This window comes from Tympanuchus pallidicinctus, unplaced genomic scaffold, assembly GCF_026119805.1.
Source record: "Tympanuchus pallidicinctus isolate F22 unplaced genomic scaffold, pur_lepc_1.0 scaffold3, whole genome shotgun sequence".
Lineage (NCBI taxonomy): Eukaryota > Metazoa > Chordata > Aves > Galliformes > Phasianidae > Tympanuchus > Tympanuchus pallidicinctus.
This window is the reverse complement of record NW_026294747.1, coordinates 72,988,995-73,006,770: the sequence shown is the minus strand read 5'-3', so window position 1 is coordinate 73,006,770 and position 17,776 is coordinate 72,988,995. Positions and strand designations below refer to the sequence as shown.

General features: G+C 41.0%; 1 protein-coding gene across 2 annotated transcripts in view; it reads right to left on the bottom strand.

Moving 5' to 3' along the window:
• KIF5B (kinesin family member 5B) overlaps positions 1 to 11,548 on the bottom strand; it is a 31,676-nt gene extending 20,128 nt beyond the window's left edge. Inside the window, exons 1-7 of one of the 2 annotated variants that reach the window (XM_052693797.1) lie at positions 11,353 to 11,548; positions 3,503 to 3,590; positions 1,835 to 1,908; positions 1,135 to 1,239; positions 778 to 826; positions 440 to 495; positions 268 to 355 (exon numbers count right to left, since the gene is read on the bottom strand). In XM_052693797.1, coding sequence (XP_052549757.1) covers positions 268 to 355; positions 440 to 495; positions 778 to 826; positions 1,135 to 1,239; positions 1,835 to 1,908; positions 3,503 to 3,590; positions 11,353 to 11,478 — 586 coding nt within the window. In that variant the 5' untranslated portion in view covers positions 11,479 to 11,548. The remainder of the gene's footprint in view (positions 1 to 267; positions 356 to 439; positions 496 to 777; positions 827 to 1,134; positions 1,240 to 1,834; positions 1,909 to 3,502; positions 3,591 to 11,352) is intronic. The other variant, XM_052693796.1, reaches the window with a different exon arrangement.
• Between the last annotated feature and the right edge of the window lie 6,228 nt (positions 11,549 to 17,776).

Below are 17,776 nucleotides of genomic sequence, written 5' to 3'. Positions count from 1 at the left end.
CCACAAACCAAGATCCTGCACTGCCCCTTATTGAAGAGCTCCAACAATCAAAGCTCTTCTCTGATTCCTCTTTCCAATCAAAGCCTAATTAACAATATTAACAAAAAATACATTGAAAGTCTTGGTACTTAAAGACATGTCACAACTGTTTGTACAAAGCCTTTTCAACAACGCGAATTTAGTTCACCGTCCTTGTTCTTATGGTACGTTTTAAAAAGTCAGAAAGGCAACTGACAAATCACTCAAGCAGGTAGGGAAAGCACTTACTTGTAACTGCTACATGTCGGTTCGATTTTCCTTCATCTATAGTATCCATAACTTCTTCTGGACTACATACAAAACGTTCTGTGCAACCCTTTAAAACAAAACACCAATAAGCCAGAAGAAAACGGACTACATTGGAAGCAAAAGACCAAAACACAATCAGAATGACACTTACCTTTACATAGGGAACTCTATTTTTGTCTTCATGAACAGAAAGATTGGTCTTTGAAACTGGAAGAGAAAAAGTTCTAAAGCTAAGGTATGTATGACTTCTTCACAGAATGAGACATTTACAACAGATCCAAGTAAAAAATGGAACATACATCAAGCAACCATCACAACAGTTACAGCTGCATTGTATAAATTACCTATGTGCTCTTTCATTTTGACGTATCTGTATCAGAGATGGGTTACTTATTAACATGACACATCTCAGCATCATTCTAAAGCTTTTGTTCTTTAAATATCTCTACCGAGTTTACTTCCTATGCTCAAAGTAAATAAGAGACTTACCATCCAAAAGGTCCCTTATTTTATCCAAGTATATTTCAAAATATGACACCTAGAAGTGTGCAACAAACAGCATTAGAAAGCAAGAATGTTCAGCTCTTCACATGCTGCCTCATCTAGTTCACAAACTTGAGGATGAACTAAAATACACAGCACTGCCACAAGTTATCAAGATAGTGACCATCTATGTTTAATGGAAACAAGATTCAAGTATTATTCTTTAAGAGCCAGTTACATCTGAAATAACCTCTTGTATTTTCCAATTCACAAGCATTCATAACAGATATGGAACACCCATTCAGCAACAGAGTACTTCCACTTTTAATATAGAATACATATAGGAAATAAAGAAAAGGTTACCTTAATATGAAACTCAAGATTCTCATCCATAGAGTAAATATAATTAAAGATATCTTGTACTATTCTTGGAATAATCCCCATTCCATCTGGGTCGTGAAGCTTCCCCTTATTAGAAAAGGGAATGAAAAAACATTTATACTGAATCCAACAGCACAAAGCATTTGAAGGCAGAATAAAAAGTCAGACAAGCTAGCTTTAAAATGTTGGTGGGTAAATGCACTTCTTTTTTATCTGCAAAGGAAGCTCTTGACCATCCACTTGTGCCAGCACTTGCTAGGATCAAAAAGAACAGTCTCAAAAACCTCACACAAAACAATGAGAAATCTACCATGAACAACATTGTGTTTTCCATCCTGCTTTTGATAGCTGAATAAATACAGTAATTGCCATTCTTACATCTGAAAAATAATGTGGGTATCCAGAGTTTGTAATAGAAAGGAAAATGAAAGATGCAGATGCTTCATTTCTGGAAGTCTTCAAATTCAGGGTGGATGGGAGCTTTGGGCAACTTAATCTAATGAAAAATATCCATGCCCACTGCAGAGCAGTTGGAACTACTGATCTTTAAAGATCCTTTCCAACCTAAACTATTCTACGATTTCATGAAAACAAGCCAACATCTTATCTCTAGAAATTTACACCACTTTGGTGAAAAGAGATGAATGTGACATTAAAAGAAAATAATTTTAAGTTGCCTTACTTCCATAGTGTGTGTCTTTCCAGATGATGTCTGCCCGTAAGCAAATATTGTACCATTGTATCCCTCAAGTACATCTAAAGACAAAGAGTATTTTATTAGGACCGATTTCCTTCTCCTAAAGGAAAGTCAACTAAAAAAGAATGCAAGCAATTCCTAGAATGCTCAGCAAGTTAAGTCATTCAGTGACTGAAAAGTGCTACAACACCAGGTTCTGGGACAGGATGGCAGCAGCATCTTTCCTTACTCCTTTTAATGCAGTCGCTACAGATTGCATTTTCAGAAGCTGTATTAGAAGTATTAGAAGTAGCTGCTCCTTCAGCCAGCAAAACACAGCTTCAGAGTCAGTAATAAGAAGGAAATCAATACAACTGCCATGTCGAACAGACAGCCTTGGACCATTGAGACAAATCGTACTATGTGCTGTGCTATTTGCTGCCTTCACAGTACAGCTGGAGTATCTGATGATTAAAAGAATGAGTTACTCTACAGTTTTCAAGCATCTTACTCCTTGGCCATAAGCTTACATTTTAAATCGTGAACAAATCAATTCGAAGTTTCAGGCTGAAGGACTGCGGTTTGTTTGCAAGTCAGTTAATGTGAAATCCCATTCTGCAAACTTCTACTCCACAAGCAAGTATGAGAGACTGCAAACAGTGAGGTCTACCTCCCATTACAAACATAATAACAACTGTACCACCACTACAGCTCCTCAGCATCATGATCTACCTCAGAACAGAAAATCTACCCAGAGAAACTAAGACTAAATGTTCAGCTGGAAGAAGCAGGATGAGGAGGAAAGGGACAAGATTACATACAAGTCTTGGTTAACTTGTTTTTAAGGAAAAAACTTCTGATCTAATCCTGATTACTCTTTAAGTCTTCAAGAGTTAAATACCTGCAGCAGCACGGACTCATAACAGCAATTCACTTTCCTATTTACTAAAAACCATCAACACTTCACTAATGTTCTTCTTACTTCCAATTGTTGATAGTTTATGCAGTCCTAAGAAGGCTTTGATAAGATTGTTTTAAAAGCTGAACCAGTTAGAAGTTGTACTGATCTCCTTAAGAAATGAATCAATGTTATTTTGAGGGAATTACCAAACTCCTTGCTACCATACTTTACTTTGGTGCAACCTTCTTCGTTAGAACACACGATCCCCAGAAGCCACAAAGCCAACTGGACGGTTCAAGTTTAGAGAGCCAGTACTGAAATACTGAGCAGCACTGAAATAAGGTAACTCATAACAGCAAAGTTAAACAAAACAAACATCAGGTTTCCCAAGTTTCCTTTCACCTTACATTCCTCCAAACAAAAGTAACTGTAGGATGTTTTCTGGCACCAATAAATACAACCTACTCATAAGAGTTGTTTTCAAACAGACAGAAGCCTATCTTTTATTAATTTAGGACCAACTGTTTTAACCTTCAGCAAAGATATGAAAAAAAAAACAAAGTAACAGGTAAATATCATCAAAAAACTGGAGAAGCAGGCTTAGTACTGACATAATATCACCTCAACTACAGGATTATTTCATATTCTGAACCATGACGATTGCTATTAAACTTATAGGAGGTAAAAGGGAGCAACAGAAGGACCAGTTTTCAACATTAAAACCCATACAAATAAAGCTTTTCCTGGTAATTAAAGAGTTTGTTCCACCTTACCTTTGACAATCTTTTTAGCACAATCATTGTACACTTGCTCCTGGGATGTGTTTGACTGGAATACACGGTCAAATATATATGGCTTGGACTGTAAAAAGAATCAGAAAAAACTATTAAAAAAAAGATGACCCTGCAAGCACCACTGAGAGGTGTTTGTTCACATAGCTTAGAAGCAGCCTACATGTCTCAGTCCCATCTTATGTTTTATTTTAAGCACTTGAAGGACGCAGTGATAAATCAGCTTATGTATGTGTCTAAGTCTTTACATGTTTGCTTACAAATAAGGCCTTGAATTAAACATATTTGGTTTTTAAGCGCAACCCAAATTGTTTTCCATAACTACTCTGCTACATGACCTCTACTTACTCGATTTACACTGTAAACCAGTGCCCAGTGTCTGTACATCTCAGAACCCATTATTCTTCTCCGCTGCTTTGGTAAAGCCAAATTATTAAAACCAACTTACATCACATCACAATGTGCCTTCATAGTATTTGTTAAAAACCTCAAATCAAAGGGAACATCCAGGTCACCGACAGTCAGCACAAGAAACATTTCCCCACGCACGATATCCCCACAATAAGGTTCTGTAAGCAGAAGGAAAAGGCCACTCTAGAGGAAGGGAACTTCCATAGACTTCCTTAGGAAAGCACTGAAAGAGGAAGCTCTGACACAGCTTTTTGAAAAGAATGTGGGATTTGGTAACAGCTGTAACAAGCTGACAATCCATAAAGATATGAGTTATCATGCTCATCTTATTAAGCTGAAATACTCCTAGCATTTCTAGAGCTTGATTTATTATCTTTGCAGACAGCTGAGGTTTACAAGGGCCTTAAGTCAGTTTCTACCACTAAACTTACTGCAACTGTTAATGCTCCGTTCGGCCTATGTGTAATTCATTATCATCCTCCCCTCCCCCAAGGATATTGTGGGACTGCCTCCCTGGCAGCAGAACAAGTCTAGCTTCCATCTTTTACCCACCCACTCACCACATTCCCTTTCCTAGCCTGACCTTCCATTTGCCTTTTAATAACATCTAGCATAACACCAAACAAAGCTTTTCAGAGCCAATGCATATCCCTCTGCTTAGAGAGCCTGAAATTCAGATAGATGAGCTCCCTCTTGGAAAAAAGAAAATAATTACACAGTTCACTGTGTAAATATGCTCAAGAAACCACAAGACTTAGCAGGCAGAAACTATCCCTAAGGTGCTGAAGTCTGCCAGAACATTTGTTTCACAGTAGGGAAATCACAGGCTTTCTCAATTACTCATTCTAGCTTCAAATACACCTCAAACCCATATGCACTATAGGTGGAACTCAGGTCTCTATGTACACCAGAATACAAACAAGCAAGCCCAAGTATCCCCAAGGTAAGAAAATGAAGGTTGAGAACTCATTATGTAACAAGTCTACGTCACCATAAAAAACACTCCTAAGTTTTCTTTCTCACTAACATCTAAAACTTCAAAAAGCCTCCATACTCACCATTACCAGGCAGCTCTTCTACAACACTGCAAGCTATCCACATCCCAAACATGAGGCACACCTGTCGCATGCTCAAGTTTGTCAGCATATGTGTACACACTGAAACAATAGTTATTACCCGTAATAGTAGCCATGGAAGATCACGTTTATCACTGCCCACTGGAGAAATCCAGAGCGAAAAGTGAATGCCCGAGAGGAGGGTGCAGCTGATACACCGGTGGGAAGGGATGCCCCTCAGGCAGTCACTGCCAGGCTTCAGACGTAGATCCATGTGAAACATATTAATTCAACAAGGCTGAGTGCAAGGTCCTGCGCCTGGGCTGGGGCAATCCCCAGTATCCACCCGGATTGAGAGAGGCCCTACAGATAAGGATCTGGGGACAGAGGATGGAAAATAAGATATGGGCCAGCAATGTGTGCTTGCAGCCCAGAAGGCACTTTGCTGGCTTATATGTATGCTGGGCTGCAGAATGACAAGTATGACCAGCAGGCCAACGGAGGCAATTTCACCTCTCTACTCCAGCCTTGTGAGACCCCATCTGCAGTACTGCATCCAGGCCTACAACACCCACACAAGAAAGATGTGGAGTGCAGGAGCAGGTCCAGAGGAGGCCATGAGGATGTTCAGAGGGCTGCAGCACCTCTCCTAAAAGGAAAGGCTGAGGGAGCTGGGCCCGTTCAACCTAGAGAAGAGAGGGCTCTGGGGAAACCACACTGCAGCCTTCCAGTACTAGGAGGGGGCTCATAAAAAAAGACAGTGAGAGACTCCTTACCAAGGTGTGTAGTGACAGCACAAGGGGTGACTGTTCTAAACATGGAAGAGATTGGATAGAACAAGAATTCTTCGTGAAGTGGTGAAGCACTGGAACTGGTTGCACAAAGTTGTGGATGCCCTATCACTGGAAGGCAGGCTGGATGCAGCTTTGGGAAACACGCCCTTGCCCATGGCAGGGAGTCTGGAAAGGTCCCTTCCAAACCATTCTGTATTCTACAATCACTGCAAATAATCAGTGTAACATTAGCAAGCCTGTAAAACTCGAACCCTGCTCCAAATTATTGTTCCAGAAAATATTTAAATAATTATTCCAATTAAATTACAACTTCCTAAAATTACGAACAATTTAATTTACATTAGGAAAGGTTTGTGGGCAGAATCTTCTGACAGTTTACACAGCAACCATTAACAACATTCACTGTTTTCACACAGGTTCACAACACATCTTATCTTTGCTGTTCCCAACAGAGCACCAACAGCTATGAGAACAGAAAAGTATATTAAAGTGCAAACATTTTGCATGCTATCCGTACTTTAATATCTACACTTACCCTATAGTCTATTTATGTACTACTACAGAAGTAGCAGTAGGTACTCCACCATCTAGTAGCAAATCTTTACTCCCCTCAAAGCAATCCAACAAAAACCAACCAATCAATCCAGCCTGGTTTCCAGTACAGGAGGACACAGCTTGCTCAGAAGGCACAGCAGGGAGAACCTGGGCTAGGCTACCCTGCAGTCCATGGGTATCTGCAGCAGGCTCTGGCAGTGCCCCCCTTCTGCATGTTTTTAAATGCTGTTTTGAAGATGGGTGGTTTTTCTCACCTACTCTTCAGGCAAGCAAACGCTGACTGAACTACACTACTATCTGTGTAAAGAGAAAATTACATTTACTAATTCAACAGCAATCCCTAGACATAGAATACTTCTGGATTATTTACTTGCAAATAGGCATTTAGATGGTCTCATAAAAGAACAGAGATAAAGCATGTTGTATAATTACTGCCTTTTTTTGTTTACAAAACATTGATTTGAAGAATAGCATACACGACAATTGCCATAGATTAGTAAGAACAGAGAGCTAAACTGCAAAGACTTCACTCAGGCAATATTGCCTTTAATTGGAATTTGTCACATGCCCAGCAGCTGTCACTGTATAAATAAACAAGATCAATTCCCCTCAACAACTGCTACCAATGCAAGTACAAAATGCAGTAATTCCAACCTAAAGAACACCTATGAATGATGCTGCTTACACCACTTGTTATTTCCCATTTTGGGGTAAAAAAAAAGTGGTATATTTGTTTACCTATTCTCAACATTATACTTCTCCAGATGAATCTAGAACACAACTTCACTCAAAAACCCAATTGTGTATTTCACTCCAGACAGCAGAATGTTTTTTTATAAAATACATGAAAAGCCCATTTCATCATCAGTGAACCAGTATTGAACCAAGCAGGTTTAACTAAGCATGTTCCAAGATCATCATGTTTTAAGAATACAAGTTACATTTAGTGCTGTTTCACACCACTGACAACTGCAATACTACATCTTATCACTGTTCTTTTTTAAGAGTTTACTTTTTGCTGTAAACAAAGCCAAAATAGCATTACCTAGATTAACTCACCCCAGAAAGTCTGGTCATTATCTTTTAAGGGATTAATCATGAAAGATTAAAGCGCTGGATATTTTTTCCTGCACTGGCTGTCTTTTCTTCCCCGAGGAGTACAACGATCAGATGACGTGAAGGCCATGAACACACAAGAGGCCCAAGCAGCACTACCACAAGGTGCCTGCAGTGGTGGCAGTATCACTTCTGTAATATGAGCTTTAACATACCCCAGAAACGTTCAGCAAATCTTACAATTAAGAAATTAACGTGACCTATAAGTGACACCAGAAACATCAAGCAAACAAGCAGAACGCTGACTAGCCTAGCATTTCTTCTGACCAGTTCTCTGCCACAGGAGAACTTCAGCTCCCATAACTGCAGCACTGAAGGGATGCTGCACCACAGCAACAACTCCGCAGTGCCTCCATGGCCCCTACAAAGCACTTCTGCCAACACGATTTATCACAGGCTGACGTGAATGTTAACATGGGGTTTATGCTCAAGTACTGAGTTCCGCAGTTAAAGACCAGCTATCATCCTCCACTTACTGGAATGGACTGCTAAAACAACATCACAGCTATCCATGCTTCACTTACAAGAGGCTGAAGCAAGAAGTAAAGGGCTTACCTTCTGCCTTGCATCTTTAATAAAGAACATTCTTCCTATCAGCACAAAACATGTTAAAAAAAACCTCAGTGAACAGTCCCTGGAAAGTATGAAGACAATGGCCTGACTCAGTTCTTCCTATTACTAAGTGAAGGAATTACCACCTGAACACACCTAGCAGAGTGCCTTCTTAGCTTTGCACAAACAACTGCAGCTGAGACAGAACAGTCAGTGAATCTCGAAATCTTTCTGCCTTATTTTTCTTCTTGCTGTGCAAGTATTGTAAAGATTATTCATGCTGATACTTGAATTGCACCGTTTATTTATTGTTATGGATGGAGTGTTAACTACACACACAGAAGTTACTGAAAACTCGATTTCCAGCATGAAAATAGCAGTTCTGCAGAAAGTTTCAGCAAAACCTTGGTTTTACTGTTTCTTCTAAAGAGAAAAGTGCTGCTGGCATAAAAATGGTCCTTGGATTTCAGAACAGAAGACAAATAAGAGATGAGTGAGGTGTTTCAAACAACTGATATGTAGCCACTAGGTATAACTGTCCTTCAAACAAGCTAGAACATTTGCTTTCTGTTAAATCATCACAGCAACAGCTGAAAAACTTCTCAATCATCCACCATCTCACAGGAGACAAAAATATTAAGAAAAAACACTGAAGGAATACAGTCTTTTCAGCTTCTCATTGCTGTTAGTCATTCACGCTTGCAGCTGCAATCTAGGCATCAAGTGCTTTTATTTGTACTTCTAATTGTGCTTTCTTTCACACTACCAAATACCAATTAAAAGTTGTTCTAAGAACATACCTTGCTTCTTCGACTTATGTGGGTCAGCACCTTTCTGTCAACAGTGCACGTGAATTACATTTTCATTTTTGAATAATCTACTGCCAAAAGCTCCAGTAATAGCAAGTGATCTTCATTAATCTATTTCCATGTGACACACAGCCTTGTTCTCATTTGCTATTCAGTATTGGTTTAGAAGGCAATGAAAAAGAAAGCTGAAATACTCACTCTTCACAGGGGCTACATCTCACTCCAAAGAAATATGAAAATACAGGCAGGCAGAGTTCTTTTGTGTTAATAATCACAGAAATAACCAATGCTCTATGATTGCTACGTGGAATATCTAGAGGGCAGACAAAGGGATACGGATATTTGGGTGAGTACCCAGAATACTTCACCACTTCCATCATTCAACAGCACTGTTTTCGGCTTAGGCATCAGTTCAAAAAGAGGAAGTGTGACTGTATTCAGCAATTCATCTTTTGAGTAGTTTTAAGATAAGCAAATTCTCACATTCGAAAAAATAAAGAACATACTCATGTAAGTTTGCTATTCCTCCACATTCCGCTGTACTCAAAAGCCTGAAATTCATGAGTAAATTGATATCAACTTCTGCATATAAGGAGACCTGCCATATTTAACCTAAACATCATATACTCAATAACAAGTGACCCCATTTTCTATTTTAACAGAACCCTTGTATTTACTCGTATTTACTTAGCTGAAAGAACCATTCAAAAATACTCAAGTGTTTGAATGGAAAGATGCATTCTCAATTAATGATTTAAAAGGTTTTTACTGGTTTAAAAAAGACAAACATGCCAAGTGGTGCAAAGACAGTACTTTGTTTCCAAGGTCTGCTCTTCAAGACAGACTGACTTGCCTCCTCACATTGCTCCTATGCCCCAGCTACAATAAAGTGTTTTATCTAATACAAATCAAACCGACTCCCTTGTGGAGAAAGACAGCCACGTCAGTAATTAAGCAGGGGCTAGGGAAAGAGGGGGGAAGGGAGGACAGATAGCTCAGAGACGACAAGGGAGCCAAGAAGGGAGGAGGAGAAGGTTTGGCTGTAGTCACCGATCTTCCCCAGCCGCCTCCACAGAGGAGTCAGATGTGCAGTCCGTCACAAACGCTCCTGCAGTCACCCAGTTTTCAGCTCCTATTTACCATTCCAGGCAACTCCCAGATACTGTTAAAGAAGCCTTCCCTGCTTCAGCACAGACCAAGCGCGCACAAGAAGGTGAAGCCCTTCAGGCTGCTCAAGACAAGGCAGCTAAGGAAAGCAGCTACAGAAGTGCCTCAAGTACTGTTCAGCAGGCAGCCAAAATGGCTTTCAGCAGTAAATACAGAAACTATCAGCTGATAATAATCAAATGCACAGCTGAGGAATGTTTTTAGAAACTGTTTCACAAGAAGAACTAAGAACTGTTTCTGTTACCATCTGCCCTCTGGTAGTTCCAGAAGGCACAAGAGGTGGGTAACTGACTATGCTGCTCTCTTAGAAAGTTCAAGACTTTGCAAAATCTATCAGTTTGTTAAAAAATATATATAATAATAATAATAATAATAATAATAAAGTCTACAGGTTACAGTAAGTGCTTCAACTGTTTAAGAAAAATGAAGTTCCAACCTCAAGAACATCAGTTGCATCGTATTCATTACTATAAAAACCAAAATGTACAGAACAATCCTACATATTAAGATTTTGTGAAACAGAGCTCATGTATTGTCACTGCTAACAAATGTACCAGCTTTGGAAGTTTATTCTTCCATATAGCAAGTTCTTGCCCTGGGACAACTGCAGGACATATATATTTTTGTTTTTATATATTATTACATTATTATTATTTATATATTATTTTTGTTTATATACTTCTGGGTTATTTTTTTTGTTTGCTTGTTTTACACAGATGTAGTGCCAGCTCAGCCTGATTTATGTTTTAGATACTTTCAGTGTATTTTAAGAGCAAGCGTTTTAGGGTACATAAGCAGCGTCACTTCTTTTTTCCTCCTCCAGTCCATGGAGTACTTTAAGAAGACGTGCAGAATTATTACTTGTTAGAAAGTCAGAAGACATCAAGATTTCTAAAACTGCCCTTAATTTGAAGAGAACATTTGCTGTCACAATGAATGAACGCTCACTAACTGAAGTGAGATCATGAGTTCCAATTAATTCCTCCGTTTTCCAGGCTCGGATCCTTGCTGAGAACTTTACCTGCACAAACTGAAAAACGTACTCGACCACAGCGATCTACCAGCTGAGAAAAGCCCCCGGTCACCTCTATTTCATAAGCCCGCTACCCTTCACGCGGCTGCAGACTCGCGGCATTCCACATTTAATGGACAAATGGCACGGAGCGGTGCATCAGCACTCCTAACTCGCTCTAAAAAGCGGTACATCATTCCAGCACCCACACCTGCATGCGCCGTGCGAGGGCTCCGCTCCGGCTCCCAAAGCTCCGCCGCCGCCTCCCTCCCGGCCCGGCCGCCCCTCAGCCCGCGCCCGCCCCGCCGCGCCAACGCCGCGCCGACCCCGCGCCCCCCGCCCAGCACCGCCCCCCGCTCACCGCGATGACGACGGTGTCCTCGCCCTGGAACTTGGCGACGTACTTGTCGCCGCGGGTCACCTCGGACTCGTTGAGGGGCCTGAAGCGACACATCACTTTGATGTTACACTCCGCCGGGTCCGCCATCTTAGGCCGCCGCCGCCGCCCGCGGGGCGCTCAGCTCAGCTCCGCCACCGCCCGCTCCGCGGCTCCGTCAGCCGCCGCGATGCCGCCGCCGCCGGGAGGCCCGCGTCCGCCCGAGCAGGAGGGAAAAGAAAAGGGCTCCTTCCCGGCCGCCGCCGCCGCCTCCCGCTTTCACTTCCTTCCCAATATGGCAGCCATGGCGGCGCCGCAGCCGGCGAGACCGACCCCCCCCACTTCGCCGGGCGGAGGCGGGGCCGGCGCGGGGCGGGGAGGGGTGACGTCACCCTCTGCAGAGCCCGGCCCCGCCCTCTCGCTCGGGGCGCGCCGCGCGGGCGCGGCGGCACTGACGGGGAGGGCGCTGCCGCGAGCCGCCTGGACGCCCGAGGGAGCGCGGCCGTGCGAGGGGGCGAGGCCAGGGCCGGGGCGTGCCCGAGGCCTCCGCCTCTCCTGGCCGGGCCGCGCGGCGCAGCCGCAGCTGTGAGCGAGCGCGTGCCGGGCGGTGATAACGGCTGCGAGCTGCCGCGCGCACGGATGGGGCGCGAAAGATCAAACGGGTGCAGAACGAACCGGCAACTCAGGTCTGCTGCCTGCCAGAAACCGAGGTTTATGCTGGAAACTTTTCAAATGGCGCTGAAATACATAGAAAGAGGGGCTTTTTTTTCCCTGAAGTTCGTACGTTATACCAGGTCAGAATTACTTAGATAGCAACGTGCTTCTCTTAAAGGCACTCGCTTTTTCATTAACAAGGGAAAAATATGATGAATTTTAATAGGGACCGTCTGAAATCAAGCAGCCTACGTCGCCAAAGCCTTTTACAGCGTGGGGATGTGCATGGCGTGCTGTCAGCAGGGCAGGTGCGAGGTGAGCACAGCTTCCAAACTGCAACACGGGACAGAAAATTGCCTCACAGTCGAGCTGCATCCACGGGGCGTTCCTTAAGCTCGAGTACAAAGAGTAGTTTCGTGCATAGCAAAGGCTGTTACACAGCTGTGGGATTTGGATCCTCTCAGATTCCCTCTGACAGGAGCTCATTACTATTATGGAGGACATGTAACCTTGTACTTACTGCTTTTCCAATTCATTCACTTTCGTTCCTGAGGAAAACAAGAAAAACAAGCGCCTGCTGTAAAACCAAAATTCCATGGTTATTAGTTCCAGAAACGTTCCCGCTGCTAAGACATCCTTTACCCTAGTCTGCTTAAGAAATGTACAGCTTGTGTCGTTTTATAACCAAGGAGGGCCATAGCATTAGCTGTGTTTGCTTACTGACATACAGTACCCCGTGTAAGAACATCTCAGTATGGCAGAAACTTCATCAGGATGTGATTTGTAAGGAAATAAATGCTTGGGCTTGCTTACCTTTGAAACAGCAAACTTCACAAAGAATAATGATTCATGAATAGGAAGTTACTTACCTAATTATGTTGAAACAAGAAAATACCTGGATGCGTCAACTGTGTTGACAAAACTGCTTAGTTCTAGTCTATTGATTCTATGCAAACTCAGGAGAATGACTGAAGGTCTCTCTTATCCTGGCTATGGGATACCTTCCTACATGAGCTGTTAAACTAAACATGCATTTTCTGTTGTCCATTTCGGGCATTCATGAAGTTTCTCTTCAGGGAACAGAAGTTCAAACTATTCAGCACCCCTTTTGATTTTTTTTTCTCTATTTAGCATTTAAGCCCATTGTGACCTTATACATTAAATACGTTTACTAAAGAAACGCTGTATGGCAATGTATGATCTGTGCAAAAGATCTCTAGAAGTTTTTTTATGATTAGTAGTTCCTTTAGATCTCTGGTCTTTCCCAGCAATAAAAGCACATTAAGGAAAGAGAACTGGCAAACCTGAGCCTTGCTGTGAAACTGTATCCGGGTGATGATGAATTAACCATTGTAATTGCTTCAGCAGAGTGAAAATTATTTTGATTTGACCTTAAAAGAATATTACATAGTTGAACAGATCTTTTAACCAGGTGTTTGCAGGGAAACAAATTAAAGCTGTTTCCTCCTGCCTTTTAAGGAACTGAATTCTTTTACCAGTACTTGTTGATGTTCAGTGTTCCCAATGCAAACACAAGGGCTCTTCTCATTTTAATTTGCACTGTGCTAGAAAAATACCGTATATGACTGTGGTGAAATTACAGTGTGTCCAGGTTCAATTTATTCTGAATTTGCAAATCAATTTCAAGGACAAAAGTAGTAGGATAATTTGTTGTTGTCTGTGACACTGTCTGTAATAAAGGCTATTAGGATGTTTTGTGAAATCTAGTGACATTGCCTGACACTGGAAAAGTGTAATTAAAAGTAACAGTATGTTATGGTTCAGGCAGCTTTTAAAAATACATTTTAGAGTCTCTACCAACAGACTGTGAGCAGACAATTCAGCTTTTGGAACAGAACAGATAAATAAATTATTGAGATTAGCAGAAAGTTGGCAGATAAAATTTAGTGTCATGAAATATCACTGCAGTCAAACTGGATTATATGAAACTCTCATTCAATTATGAAATTGTAAAGCCTTTTTTCATTCAAATAAATAGTATGATGTGGAACGTATCTCCTGTCCCAGGCAGGTTTAGGCTTTTAGTTGATCTGAAAGGCTGAAACATGCTTTGAGGATGCAACTGCAACAGTACCTTCTTGTTATAAATACCAGTGGTTCTAAGAACCAGGTTTTGTTTGTTTGTTTTGCAAGAGATGCATAGAACTCAGAGAAACCTCTAGCTTCTTCCTAATCACCACGATCATATTTGATTACTTGTAACAGTGTTAGACTAATTGAAAGCAAAACAACTCTGGGAATGAAACCACATTTTTGATGTTTATTTCAGCTAATTTGTGCAAATTAACACAAACATTTGCTAACTACCTAAAACGCTGATTCCGAATTCTCCTTGAAGAAGGAACACCCCTTTTGGACCACGTTTATATTTTTAACCATAAAAAATTTATGCCATCTGTTTTGTCATTCCATCATAAATTCCCATTGTGAGTCACTTTCCATTGCTTATAAGTCATACTAAACTCACCACTGGATTGTGTCTTAGTTTTGGACATGGCTTTGCTGTTTCAAAGAGTGCAGTTAGATATGCATTGTTTGCTAAGGGAAAACTCTCACATTTGTAGCAGTTAAAGCAGAGAATCTAAGCATGAAAATTTGTTAGGGAAAACCATGTCAGAGCTCTGGTGCTTCTGATTATCTAAAAGTGCTCCAAACTGGCTGTGTAATAGAAAAACACTGGAAAAATAGCTCCTGTGCTCCAGTTCAGCAGGATTTCCTTTTACACTGAGTAATTGAGCTGAAAGCTGGAGTTGATAGTAAGGATTATGACTTTATTGAGTTCTAGAAGGAGTTGCTTTATATCACCTGCAAAAAGAGTATGGGTTGTTAGAAGGAACAGAAAAAATATTTGGGATAGAACAGGAAAGGCAGAAGATCCAAGTTCAGGGACATAAGAAGAAGCAAGCAGAAAAGTCTGTGGCAACTGCAGGACCTCCTCCAGCAGCACAAATGGGATCTGTGATCCCTCACTCTGCTGTCACCAAATAGATGTGGAACTCACACAGATGTGCTCAACTGGCACACACAGAGGGACATCATCATGTAGCCACTGTGTGCTTGGTCAGTGCAAGGAGCAGGGGCAATGGGCCTAAAATACGATCATGACACTGTCTGTATCATGAAATACTGCAGAAATGAGTTGAATGAGGTGCTGCTCTACAGAATTTGTATCAGTATGTTGCAGTATGCAGAAATTTCCAGGCTTTTTAAAAGGTAAATTATGTACAGGACATGCTTCACAATAGAATAGCATTCAAAGGTGTAAAAAAGGACAAAAACATTGTTCTTGACTGATCCAGCTGTCAGGATATGGTATTGATAGGTGGTCTCACAACAGCCTGATTTGAAATGACTGGTGGCTATAAACATCATTACCATACATCTCAGGTTGCATTCAGAAATAAAAGAAATCACAGATTATTATTCTGCCAAGTACTCAGTGGGTGGAAAGATTAGCATGTCATTGGAAACAGGCTGTATCCCTACCTGAAGTGTAAAAGGGAAGACAGCCTTAACTCTGGAGTCAGTGAATTCACAGCACAACATTTCTCTTTGTTGTCATTCTTAAGTTGCATCTTTTCAGTTTAGTTTCAATTTTGTTTTGTTTTTTTTTCTTCAATGCTGGAATGCTCTTCTTAAGGATCATGTATATCCCAATAACCTTGCCTGGAAGTAGCAGAAATATGGATGAAAGATTTGCATTGGAAACTATAGCCCTGCTCATTTGTTAACTTGTACATGGCAAAAAAAAAAAAAAAAAAAAAGTAAAAATTAAAGGACAAAAACTACATCATGAACTTCACAGTCAAGAATAGATTCAAAGATTGTGTATCCTTCAAAGTGTCAGTCAGGTCCTCATTGATATGATCACCCTGTCTCCCTGCTTTAATATTCTAAGTGCTTTTATGTGCCAAAAAGCATCACTAATATAATCCAAGCTAGGTTATAGCTAATTTGTCTTGCTTCAGACCCCAGACTCAGAGAAAGCAGGGAATGGAAAGGAGTTTGAATGACAAAGAAATATCCATCTATGTGCTATGATTACGTGTCAGTATGATGTGTCACTCTACTGCTATTTTATATTGTGTACTTGAGAGCATATCACAGTGTCTTCAGTGATTTCCTATGAGGGTGTCAGAAATTATATGTGGCGTCCCTTTTTGTTGAGAGAGAGCTTCTATCTTGTTTTGCATAGGACATTCAGCGAGATCTTATGTTCAGTGATTGAAAAAAATGTGATGGACCCAATGGAATTTTCTCTGACATTTCACCCCCACTGTGATTAATAGTTCATCAGGCACTTGCAAAAATATGTTTGAATATGTGTGTGTTTTTCTGAATTTGGATTCACGGATACCAAAGGAAAAAGCAAAAACTAGTGTAGCTTTTCAAAAAATTATGTTGTTTTAAAATGTAAAGCTTGAAAGCTGTTAGTATTTGGGAAGGTCTAGATGATTTCTTAGGGCAGAACCTGAAAAACTAGCTCGAGTGCAGCTAGCACCCTGCCTTGCTTCTCTTATTAATTCTTATGGCTAAATGGCCCAGCTTGTCACTGGTTCTATCAGCAAATGAAAATTAAAGACAGAATCAGTTTAAAATGTATGAGTTTTGCCTCCCCCAATAGTGCTAGAACAAAAGTATGAACAAAACTAGATGTTTTTGTTCAGTTTGTTCATCAAAAACATTGAGATATATGACAGTTCAAGGACACTGGTGCTTTTCACAGGTATACATGAGTGCACACAAAATGGTTGCAAAAAGTATGTTTATTTTTGTTCAGTGTAGTTCTGCTGAGAAAGATGACCACACACAGTTATAACTTAGCCTTAAGCATGCTTATAGTCAAAATCACATCTGAAATCTTCGGCAAAAATATATTTTATTAATCGCTACTTCATAGGCTTTGCAGAAAAAATGCTGGGGGAGATAAATCCAAAGCCTTTTCTAGGTCTTTTATGAACAGAATTACCTCAATTCTGACATTTATTGTTGGTGACAGCACATGAGCTACACACAAAAGGGAACTGACTTTCAAAATCCAGTTTGAAATTGCTGAGCTGAGAGCACTTTTTCAAGTTCTTTGTGGAACAAATTTTTATGGCACTGGTAAACAAACCATTCATGGGGGGTGAGAGGATGGCGGAATTGCATCAAAATGGACCTTTTATATTATATTATATTCCAGCTGACCTCACACAGACTCATCATCCTGACTTCTAGTCTTCCCATAAATGGATATATGCCTTGCCTGCGGAGAAGTAAGAATCTTCATTAGCTGGAGAGCTGCCCTAAGGAAAAGGAGTGGTGTGTGTGTGCACATACACATGGACTTGTCAGAGCAGTTCACGGAGTTTTCTTCATTTTCTCCAGGTCACATCTTCAAACTGTCCACAGGATAGAGAAGTAGAGAACTTTCATCAGCTTTTCAAGGTGTTTAGTAATTTTTTTTTTTTTTTTGGTAATCTGGACATTTGCCAGATGTTACAACATAGCAACGCTATGTGGGAAAGCTGCAGTTCTTGGTGCTTAAGTGCTGACTTAGTGCACCGAGGAGTGGCAGAGCTTAAAAAGAAAAAAGAACACACACGGGGGATGAGGCAGGTACTAATCGCTTTCTGGCAGCATCTGAAGATCTTTTGTCATCCTGAATAAACTCCCATCACTTCCGTATTTCACTCATGTAGGTGGTCAGTTTCAGCTGTTTTGTAGCCATGCCCTCACTGCCTACCCAGCC